This window comes from Triturus cristatus, chromosome 7 (assembly GCF_964204655.1).
Source record: "Triturus cristatus chromosome 7, aTriCri1.1, whole genome shotgun sequence".
Classification (NCBI taxonomy): domain Eukaryota; kingdom Metazoa; phylum Chordata; class Amphibia; order Caudata; family Salamandridae; genus Triturus; species Triturus cristatus.
In genome coordinates, this window is record NC_140590.1 from 571,444,977 (window position 1) to 571,457,257 (window position 12,281).

Genomic DNA, 12,281 nt, shown 5'->3' on the forward strand with positions numbered 1-12,281 from the left:
CAGCACACCGTCCTCTTCTTCAGCATAACGTCAGGAAAAAGGAAAGTTCGCTCAATGAGAAGGTTCCTAATTCACTTTGTCTACCAACTTTTATAAAGAAACTAACGTCAAAATGTAACAAAAATCAGTTTTAGGTAGTCCTGATTGGCTGCTTAGGTTAAGTCATCACACTTGCTGGTTCCGGTTTTAAAGACAGTCCTTTGTTTCGTGAATTTGGCGATTCTCCCAGTGTGACCTTGATGGGTACAACTTGTCTGGGGTCAGGACGAGGCCACTTGTTGCTGGCGGTGGCACAGGCGCACTTCACCTTAAACCTCGTGAAACGGTAGTAGTCACGTCGTGTCTCTCGGTCAGCCATCTTTTCTTAGGCCCAAATGGTCAACTTAAGTAAATCAAACACAAAACGTAATTAAAACATTGAAATGTCTAATGAAATGTTAACCCCTCACTAATTCCCCTATGTGTAAGTAATTATCTAGCATGATAGCAACATTTAAAGCATTTATATTCACCCAGTGATGTCATCTGGTGCAACTTACGATTACGTCACAAAAGCAACATATGTCAAGCAATATTCTAATTTTCTACCATTAGTATGCGTACATATATTAGTATACAGTCAGTTTAACCATGCAAATCCCACGTGTAATTCTTTCATTAATATAATTGGTGAGTTATCACTCCAAACAGATTAATAATGTTACAATAATAGATTATTCGAATTAATATAAACATGCAGAAATGGGGGGGTATACAAAATTTTGCACTACCCGCTCCAGCACCAGCATAGTGACACAGCATCTAAAGATCGCAGCCAAACTGATGGGTGTTGCAAGTACGGTAACCTTTCTCCTGGAACCTCGTTTCCTGTGCCCCACGTCGGCTTTAGACAGCATGAATCCTATCCTCAGCCACAGCCTTACCGCTTCGACAATTATCGTGATCTTCTGTTGAGTGGCTGCCACCCGTTTTTATTGTGTATCCATCGTGTGGCAAAACGAACACGATTTCAGCTGCTCTTTGAATATCGTACCTCCAATCTCAAGCTTTCTAGCCATTATCGTAGCTTTCTGAGTCGACAAACAGACGTTGGGGCACTCTTCTTAGTCCTGAAAAGTTTCTACATCGAGCATTGAGTTGCCTCTTGACCTTCATAGCATCTATCCCTAGCTCCTAGCTACCCACGGCATTTAACCGTCTCCATCTACAAATATTGGGGCATTTCCATTAGCCCTGAAGTTTTGATTACCGATAGTCTCTGCCACTCAAGCTGAAAGGACTCTTATACTAAGCGGATCTATCTATCATCTCCCTTGCTATTGATAGTCTACCCTCGACGAGGTTCTGATGAAGTTATAGCTGGGCCCCCTGTAATTAGAGAAAACGCCCTGAAGAAGGTGGCACCCTGTTGAGTGGGTGATTGCACCGAAACGCGCGTCGGCGTGTCCCGTTGTTTTGATCTGGCGTATCCCCCTTATAGAACTAGTGGTGTTTAACCCTTTAGACGCCTACACATTGTGAGGACCTTGTTCCTCCGCTTTTTCTCATATATTTTAATGGAGAGTTTATGTATGCTTTATGTTTTTGTTTGACTGTGTACGAATGTATGGTGTGCCTGACAATATGATTGCTATTTAACTGTACATTTACTCTGTCTATCCCCTGATGGGGGCCCACTTTTGATTTTTTGTATTTATCATTATCAAAAAAATTCTGTTGTGTTGTTTATCTTTAATCCACGATCCATTTGCAGACTCATTAATTGAATTTTTGTATCAAAACAATAAAGATAAAAAACATTATCTTCAACCCTATATTGTTATTTATGTGTTCGTGTCCTTTTCCAAATGATGTGGCTGCTGACAATCAGACTTGGGTGACATATCAGTGAGATTCATATGATCCACCTATATATGCAAAGGTAGAACTACTTTTCTTGAGTAATTGACGTTGCAAGCAATAAGGACATGAAATATAGCAGAGTATTAGGAGTACCTTAAAAGAACCTTGGGCTTCATCTCCTGTGGGTAGATCTACCTCTGTCTGGTTTAGGTTAGGAGGTCACCTGGCATCCTCGTAAGGAGATGAGACAGCTTAGTGTGACGTGTCACATGACTCCTAAGGATGAAAGGGCTATGCCTAGGTGATGGTGCGGCATATTGTTATCAGTTCGAACCCTCAAATTAGGAAAACACCAAGTAGGGGGTGTAAACAAGGGCTTAGTTTTATTGCTCTTGGGGTTCTAGCTCCTGTTGGCACTGCACTCCCATACTATTGGAGGTCAGTGGGTAGAGATAGGGATTGGTTGGCCCCAAGCAATAACTTTAAGAGTATTCGTGGCTGTGGTTAAAGAAGGGAACAGGAGTTCCCAACTTTCGGTGAGGCCATCGAATAGTTAAATATGGGTAAATACAGCCAGGTACAAGCCCACCAAGCAGGAGGGCTTGGGTCAACTCAAATGCAAACCAATTAGAAGGCCTTGGTAAAGAGGCATGGCCTCTTTTGTGCACACACCACTAGGTACCCGGATAGGGACGGGGCACACCTATCAGAGGTAGATCGGGTGATTGTCCAGCTAGAAGGATTGGTAACTACAGGTTGCAGGAGGTTGACGCCTGCATTAGCTTGAAGGGTAATAAAGCTGTGGTTAAGAATGGAGCTCCCTTCCAGGGAGGCCATCACATTCCTACGGAAAGGAAAATAAAGCCAGGGACACGCCCACCATGCTGGAGGGCATGGTTCAAATCAAATTAAATTAAGAATGGTTGGTTAAATTAGGCGTGGCCTCTTCGTGGAACACCACATGGTATTGATAGGGACGGGGTACACCTGTCAGAAGTAGATAAGGAAATGGTATACCTAGAAGGGCTAATGGCAGGTTGCAGGTGGTTAAGGAGCATGCCATGGTGGGGCCCCCCAGATATGAGGGTGACCACATCCTGGGCATTGGCGGAGCTACTGGACGATCCAAAGGTGGAAGGGTACCTCTTCAGGAGCACAATAGGGAAGACTGTGCCAAACCCCAGGAATCTTTATGGCAGGTCTCTGGAGGAAAATCACTGGTGCCCCGCTAGTCCTTCGGGCAGTTGTAAGCCTGAACAACCTGGGGCTTGCCTTGTAATGTTCCGCCCTTAAAAGGGCGTGAGTAAAGTGGTGGACCTTTGGTTCACAGTCCTCAAGGGGGCAAATTCCCTTCATAACTGGTAGCATTGATTGGGTTGGCCACGGTGCAATTTGGCTCTTCAGGCGGGCAGGGCAGCGTTGGCCAGTCACTGCTGCCTGCCCTTGGATCGCCCGTAAATTAACCCACCACGTTGGCATAATTATGTTTGGAATAAACCTGCAGTAAACTTTTACCAACAAAATTGTGTTGCATGATTATTTATTCCAATTGCATGCTTGGCTCTGCAAAGGTGGGTAGGGTTGTCTATATAGGCACTATAACTGTAGCTGGGTTATTATTGCCGCATGTGTCCTTTTTTTTTTTTTAACCTCCTGCAAGCTTTAAGAAAACAACTGCAAGTCCCACAATGCAACGTTGCAGTTACCTTTAAAGGGCCAAGTAATGGCAAAATGTGTCATCCAATCTTTTCTTTTTCTGAAAGTTTCTCATATCACAAGCATTAACTCCGAAAACATTTCAATGTCACACATACACATGGAAACATTTGAATATTATACATCAGCAGTCTGAAAAATTGGCAGCTAAGCATTACCACTCCACTTGTTTAAGAATTCTGCGGTCCAAGAGAAGGCTCTGACCGCGCGGGACATCTTCGAGCTGTCTGTCGCAAACATACCAACATTTTAGAACAGGAAAGTGGGATGCTTTAAAATACCAATTAGTACTTTCAGTCGGGAGACGCCGGAATCGAGTATATTGCAATGAATTCTGTCGGAGATAGGGTGGATAACCTTAAGTGATATTTAAAGTGCACTGGATTCGACGATTCCCATCGCAAAATGAATGCGAAAGTGATGTGCGGATTGCGATAGATTAATCCCCCGTTCCAAAATGGCCACAATTCTAGTCTCTTATCGTTGTCAATGCTCCCGGAGTCTCGCGCGTCCTCTCTAGCCTGCGCTTCGGACTCGCTTGCGACTGTTTGCTGTTTCTATGGAGACGCTGAGAGCAGCCAGAGTGAGAGAGAGAGCGGGCATGGCGAATAGACCGGCCAAAAAGGATTCAAGAACCAAGACTCCACCGGGTATATATGGTTTTAGTTATACTGTGTACTGCTGATAAAGAGCGTGATGGAACAAAATACTGAGATTTGAGGCAGCCCCGTTGCCTTCTTCTGGCTTAACAGACAATTAAATCAAGTTCCTTAATATCTCATGAATAAATTACTCTGTATGTTTTTTCCATGTACGTAGACGCTTGTGGTTTTACATTTGTAAAAGGAAAAGCAACACTAAAAAACTCGTTTCCAGAGGAAAGCAAAAAATGACTAAGTCAGTAGGGCGGTTTATTTTTTGAAGTATATTTCTTTATTGATTGGCGCGTATTGACGAGTACTTGGTGAACGCGAGAATGAGCCAACGGTTGGAAGACTTGATACCCGAGTGAGTGCATAAATGATTATATAGATAGATGCAGAAATGGAAAAGTGCATGGGAGGATAAATAGGTGTTTGAGTGTGTGGACTGATAATTGATTGAGTGCCTTGATGGATAGATGGATAACTAAGAATGGGTGTATGGATGGATGGATAATGCGCCTATGAACTTCTCTTCCCATGAATAGAGACAGATGTAGAGGACATTTGTTTGTTACCCATCACGTAATGTTCCAAAGTGCCACCCATAGCTTTACACGCCTGTAATTGGTAGCCGATACAAACAGATGCGCACAATATGTCAAGAATTGCCACCCTGATGCAAAGATCTACATGCCTGAACGATATCGCTGACGTGTCCTTCTTTTTCCAGGCTGCTGCTATTGTTATTTTGGCCACCCCTAAGCATGCCCACATTATTGCCTTGTTTGCTTTTGTCTGGTGTTCAAGATCAGGATCCCCGATGCCCAAAAGAGCTCCCTCTATAGTTGTCGAAATGGGGTAACAAAGTATGTCTTTGATGTGTGAAAGGATTTCCTCCCAAAACGCGTGGATAACGGGGCAATCCCACCATATGTGGTGAAAGTCCCCTTGTAGGCCGCAGCCTCGCCGTCGGAGGTGTCTGGAAAGATCTTTTTGAGTTTAGTAGGATACAAATACCAGTCAAAAAGTGTCTTCTAGTAGGCCTCATTCAGGGCCACTGAGTGGTTGTGCCTGGCTATATGTGTTTCCATTCATCCTCAGTAATATCCCTTCCAATCACTTGTTCCCAAGAAAGGCACGTATTGTGCCCATGGGGCATGTATTGTTGATAATATCATGGCATATAGTGAATAGATTCAAATGCAGATTTTTGTTGTCATAATCAAGCACAGATCATGTGTGTGCGGCATGACATAGGCTTGTCTCACAGATTGCGATCTTGTTGGACTGGAAGGGGCACCCAAAGCGCTTACCTCATAGAGATGGAAGGCTACCCCTTCACCAGCAGTTAAGCAGCACGAGCACGGTGGTTGCACCATAATGTTGTGTAGTGAACAGGTCTTTATTAACCTAATTGGCGTCGGGTGGAAAATATCCAGGAAGTGCACCTACCTTGATGTAAATTTGACTACAGGGGGTCACTCCCAGCACCTTGCTATTTCCAGCGATCTGTTTGATGAAACTTGATTACGGAGTGTTTGCTTGAATAGGGTTTCCCTGATTAGGAAGGATTATATTCCACAGATACCAGAGGTAGGATTAGAGGGTACCTCTTTTTGGGATCCGAAGGGTCCTGATGAATGCCGCAGTAACCCATCACTGTGGGCACGACTTATACGGCAGAAACATGTCGACCGAGGGGTGAAGGAATTTTAATTCTCTCCTTTCACTCCATCCTTCACGTTTTTAAACCTAGCCGGATGGCCCAGGAATAAAAATTTTGAGCAGGTATACATCCAAACTTGTTTTAATTTTCACAGGCTGCACTTTTCTTCGGTGATCCCAAATTTCATTTTGTGGATTGTTTTCCCCACCCTATTGCTCCACCCCAGGTGTTGGTCTGTGCAGGGGTGTTAGTAGCACGCCCTATAATGAAGCATTACACAATTTTGTGAGTGAGGGCAGTTTTTTCACACTGAGCATGTGTCTCCACTTTTCCATATTTTTTATACACTTACCCACTTTGTGTGTGCTGCCTTTATTAATCTCTGTCACTGGAAGCTAACTAATTTTTTTAAGTTTCTCTGCCGTGCGCTTAACCCACCCTTGGCCTACATCAGTTTGGCATGTAGTGCTGCGCAGCACAGAAGTGGAGTATCTTCTCTGGGTGTATGTGTGCCTGGGAAAGGTACAACGCAAGAATAATATTAGGCCTGTGCCGTGCATGCTTAGTGAATGCATGCGGCAGGTGTATATATGCCTATGCGTGGTACAGTATCTGAAGGATGTAGCGCTGTGTAGTTCGTGCAGGTATGTGTACCTATGAGTGGTACAATAAATGAAGAGACAGTGAGTGCATGTTAAATACATATGCTTGATGTATGTGTGCCTATGAGTGTTACAGTACATAAGATTCAGTGCTGGGCAGTGTGGACTTGTTAAATGCATATGCTGGATGTATGTGTGCCTATTAGTGGTAGAGTACATGGAGGACACAGCACTGTGCAGTGCATGTATTCTTTATACATGCAGTGGGTGTACGTGTGCCTGCGAATGGTGCAATACATGGAGGGCGCTGGACTCCATTTGGGAGACCCAGAACCTGAAAAGGAAGTAGAGAGATCCCCATAGCAGATTTATTGCTGCTTTCCTGTCAGCGTAGTGGGGCACAAACTAGGGAGGGGAGTGTCAGGCTATCCCTGATTACTTCAAAGGGTGCTCTTTGATTAAATGAAAAGTCACAAGGAAGGGGCTTGGGCACATCTCAGGAAGGAGATGGGGCTGATAAGAGAATCATAAAGAGTAGGGCTTGGGGTCCTGGGCTAACCTTTTGATTCACATATCACTGTGGCTGACATCCAGTTGTAAACTCTAGTCACTCCCATGACCTGTGTTGAGGGACTATCAGTTATGAAGACAGTTCTGCTGTGACAGACTGCTTTTCAAGAGGAAGAGGGAGCAGAGAGTAGACACTTCAAAGGAAGCAGAACCCCAGCATAAAACTTCAAAGACACAGACCCTAAATCACATTCGGTGTATGGAAATGGACTTTGAGAAGGGACGTTTGGAACCCCAGCAATTGTCATATGCTTAGCAATCAGCCAGGCTGTGTGAGGAGGGGAAGCAGACATTCTCTGTTAGGAGGGTAAGTGCTGTAAAACTTCTGCCTGTGACTAGGATTGGGGGCCAAGGCCTGCTTGTCTCCCTGCTGGGTGAGGGACATCACCAAGGGAATTCAAGGCCACCTACCCGGGAGCCTGGAGCACCAGTGCCTGCTGGCTTGCCGAAACCAATGTGCCTTTGAGTAAGAGTAGAGATTTGTCAGGAGTGAGGTCCAGTAGAGAGCCCTGTCGAGTGGACTAATTGTACGAGGTGTGAGGAAACAGCTGCTGCACCCATCAGGGTATTGAATATGTGGATGCCACCCCCGTAAACCAGGGGAGCGCTGCAGTGGAAAAGACTGCAGTGCAGTAAGGGCCGTAGCCTTGTGTAGTAGCAGACAGCGATCCTATGTGCCAGGAGGGGCCAACATAGAAAAGACTGTCTTGTGGTGAGGGCCGTGGCCTTGCGCAGTAGTTGACGTCATATGCCGGAAGGAGTTCACCATGCCGATCAGGCAGGAGCCCATGTGCTGCGAGATGCAGTGATCCCGTGTGCCAGGAAGTCATCGGGAGTATCAAATACTGCCACCTGATATGCCATCGCCTGCTAGAGAAGTGAAGACGCAGTGGGAGCACCTATATACCGTTACTCTGGCGAGGGACTCAAGACAGGATCATCAAAATCACTGTTCCAAATACGCACCCTTACACGGTACAAAAAGCAAGCTTTTAAGCATCCAATGTAAGTGTAGGTAGCTAGCAGAATATTAGTAGCAAAATACAATTTGGCAGCTTTGGCACTTGTAATTTAAAGGTCTCCATTCTAATGAGTTTTTTTACAGTGTGTTCACATGGGAACCAGGTCACCATAAATGTACTCTAACATCCCGACCCCACTATTCCTGTTACAAAGATCACCTGCTGCTGAACCCCAAAGCCAGAGTTCCTCACTAGCCTCTGCTGAGCAGAAAGCTGTGGCTAATTGTACCAGCTGCAATGCCTGGCGCTGTATAGTCTGCCGGAAAACCTCATCCAACTTATCAGATAACTGCATGAACTAATGATTTGATAAAGTGGACCCACTGAGCGTAAATGTCACAGTCGCCGTTGAGGACGTATATTTCCAGCTGTTTAAGGAGAAATTCAATAATTTATGTAATGTAGTTTAAAAACAAATGAATATATACATTTGAGAAGCCTAATATTTCAGGAAGAAAGTTAATATTTGAAATATATTTGCTTCTGCAAAACCAGTGCCAAATATTGATTACAAGTCACTCTATGCACTTTTGAAAAAAAAAGCTTCTTTGCACTACATTGAGACACTCACACTTACCCCATCTAAATCTTGCCCATTCAGTTCTCTCTTGCCGCCTGGATTTCAGAGTGTCGGCTAAAACAGTTGAGAGCTTCACAGAGTACCAACACAGAGAGAAACAAGGGTTTAATCCCGGTCTTCCGATGCGTCCGTTGTTTGGGCAGCGTTGCAGTCACCGGAGCGCAGGAGGAGCAAGAAGGAAGATAATGATTGGGGGACAGGACAGGAAAAAACATACCAGCCATTTGTTTACATTTTGCTGTTCGGAAACAACCATCAGCTAGTAGTTGAACAAGATAAGAATATTATTTACAGGCCTGTTCACAGAAATGGTGCGTCAGCTTCTCTGGTTAAGCAATAGACAGGGGACAGGAAGTGGTGTAACGGCTAGAGTGCATCACTTTGATGCTGGGGAACCAGGTTCGAGTTTCGGTGGGAGTCTAACCATCTGGGCAAGACAGCCAAAGTTGCAAAAATAAAATAAATAAAAATAGTGTGCATAAACTAAACATATGGCCAATAGGGAAAGTATCCATGTAGCAGAGGCAGTCTCCATGGCGGCAATAAAACAGCCAAAAGGTGGGACAAATGTAAACATTTACCAACAGCAAAGGATTTTCAAAAGTCAGAGGAAACAACCAATGAGAAGTGCTGGGCGTGTTGGAAGCCCATATAGTAAATACCCCATGTCTCAAAGACAGAAAATGCGCACTGCCTAGGCTGGATCTAAAAAATGTCTCCCAGATGCATTTTTAATTGGCTGGAGTCTTTTGATTTGGTAGCAAGATAACTAGAGGTCCAACATGTTCCCATAGTGTAGTCATGAATTCACCAATGCCCCCACCAACAAATGAGGGGAAATAAACAGGGCTTTTTTCTTTGTTGATTTGATTGAATACGGTTTTTAATCCTCCGTCCCCTAATCATATCAGGCTGAGGTGCATGTCCCACAAATTAACAGGTTTCAAATTTTTTATTTTGATGGTAACTAGATCGCCAAAAGGGTGGCAATGATTATAAGCAAGTCTTTTGGTTCCATGAACATGACATATTTTTGGTTGATGTAATTTTAAGGTATTATTGTCCATCCATGATTCATATCTTTTGAGACATTTGCTTATGGTTTTAAATTTTAGGGCCACCCTGTGATAGTACAATCATTTGATTAAAATTGGTAGTCGTGGCAAGGAACAGGTCCATTAAGGTTTTATATATATATATTGATGGGGAGGATAAAGGGGATTCTGTGAGAGTATTCTGAATATCCCCAAGGAAAGGTACTGCTTCAAATACCTTGAGATGATCACTTTGTGAATAACTGTGACAAATACCAATGACAAAGGGGAGTTTGACATTTTACCCTCCTCTCTACATAAGGGTTGAATAAGTTCTGCAGGAAAATTGACAACCGAGACAGAGGTAAAGCTAGTATCAACAAACAACAGGGCTCATGACAATCATGCACAACAGGGACCGGTGTAAGTCCATGTCCTGAAAATGGACACACGTTAGCCAACACCCTAAAAATAGGTGCTAGTAAGTTTACCATACTTGTATCAGGCAATTCTGTCCAACTTTAGTCTCTGGTACTGAGCATGCAAGCCTGTCCAAGATACAAAAGCATGGGAGTTCCCCCATGAATGCTTACTTTAGAGCAGGGTCTAATGATGTATTTTAATCCACATTTGCCAACTACCTTCTTAATTCGTCCACAGAATAGGCCATTTTGTCCTGCTCCTAGCTAAATTCATATAGCACCCTGTGCAATATTGTGAGGTGCTGATCATCAAAGTACTTCACCTCAGGGTCCTATGAAGCAGACAGTCCGAGTGGTGGCCATGGTCAAACTAAGAAAAACTGTTTTAAAGTTTTTTCATACAGACTCGGGAATTGATCAAATCTCATGTTCCTAGGAAGATTGCACAAAGATTTAGGAGCATTGAATGAAAAGCGAGATCAGACACACAAAATATTCCCCCCCCTACCAAAAAGAATTCCGGCTGCAAGGAAGTATTTTGCTAATGCGCTTTGCATGTAACATTATGGATACAATTATGGGACAGTCAACATAGTTTTAGAAATTCGCGTTGGCCAATGTAAGGCCCTTCTTACATTGGAAACACAATCTTTTTTTTTTTTTACTTGAGCCAAGAATAAGTCTCAATGCAGCATTCTATACCAGCTACACTCGTTTAGCAGAATCTACTTGTCGCACACTAGACAATGTATCCATCTTTTTGACTTCACCAAGGAAATGGATATGTGTATGCAGAGGCAAATTGCAGCTTCGATATAGTAGCTAAGATCTAAATATAAGCATCAGAATACTTCAATTGAATCCTTAATAAATGACATTGCCTTCCTGTGCTTGAATCAACTTGTGTTAAGGGTGTTTTGAGGGTCTTCGTCTGTAGTATGTAAGTATTTAGTGTAAAAGAGTAAAGTGTATTTTGCCAGTCACCAGGCACAGTATAAATGCATGTGCAAGAAGAAAGTCAATGGGACATATCGGTGAATGATTTGAAATAGTCTTGCTACCTTGTTGGTCCTCTGTTTATTATCATATTGTGTTTTCTTTAATGAGAATAGAGGAGCAACAATCAACAGAGAAATGGTTATAGATTTAGATTGCTTACTTGGAGTTGACATACCTGTGACATTTAAACTTTGCTTCAGCATTGTGTTATTTAGAATCACATGCAACCATAGAGGACACAGTGAAATATACTAGGGGATAATGTATGTATTTTGTTCCTCACACTGATGTTAACATAATGGTGAAGATATAATTTTACAATATTGGAGATTTATTGTTACATGAATAATGTGTCAATTTTTTCCGAGCTTGCATAAAAGTATTTCTTGAATGTGTTGGTGGCGGGGTATTACTGCACGTTCGTTTGCAAGGTGAGTATTGCTTGTTAATGCTTAGGATGGGGTACTGGCAGAGTGTAACAAGCCCCTGCAGCCCCTGCTCTGCAGGTGGGTCCCAAACTCTTCAGGGGCTTCCAACCTCTTCAGTGGCCCTCAACCCTTTTAGGGGTCCCCTAACCAGGCCAAAGGCAATGACGATCTGTGAGATGTTAGAGTCAAGGGCCCCTCTTCATTTTGTGCAGGGGAGTCCCATAATTTGGCATTATGCCACTGGATACTGGCACTCATTTGTTGACCATGAGATTACTAGGGGTGGGCGATAAATTGTGTTCTGCTGGTGGAGTTTGCTACTTTTTACAGCCAAATTCTGGCAACGCCGTGGGGTGGAGTTTTTTCTCGCTCACCAACGGTAACTTGGCGAGTGAGTATTGGCATCCCCTGGCGCAATTTTCAGATGCTATAAGTGCACCCGGCGAGATTTTCCAGTCCGGGCTGTCACGACCGTTCACGGTGAGAAAGCTGGTACCCAAGTAGAAAATCTACTCAAGCGCAGCAAAACCAACTCAAGAAGCAGCACCCTCTGTTGCCGTTCTTGGAGCCAATTTTTGAACATGGAACAAGCTCCCAGGGCTAAAAACGAGAGTGAGCAGCTCGACTTGCTTATTTTCGCCTGTTCGTGGAATTCCGCGGAATTTTGTGGAGTTTTCATGTAACTCCGTGGAGGTAAACGCAGCGAGTTCCACCCACCCCGAGAGATTGAGCAGTAGCTGCAGCGCTTACATTTTA

At 43.8% G+C, this 12,281-nt stretch overlaps 1 protein-coding gene across 2 annotated transcripts in view; it reads left to right on the top strand.

Moving 5' to 3' along the window:
- The first annotated feature begins 4,092 nt into the window (after positions 1 to 4,092).
- MYCBPAP (MYCBP associated protein) overlaps positions 4,093 to 12,281 on the top strand; it is an 835,305-nt gene continuing 827,116 nt past the window's right edge. For both annotated transcript variants that reach the window (XM_085617113.1, XM_085617114.1), the window contains exon 1: positions 4,093 to 4,208. In XM_085617113.1, coding sequence (XP_085473239.1) covers positions 4,118 to 4,208 — 91 coding nt within the window. In that variant the 5' untranslated portion in view covers positions 4,093 to 4,117. The remainder of the gene's footprint in view (positions 4,209 to 12,281) is intronic.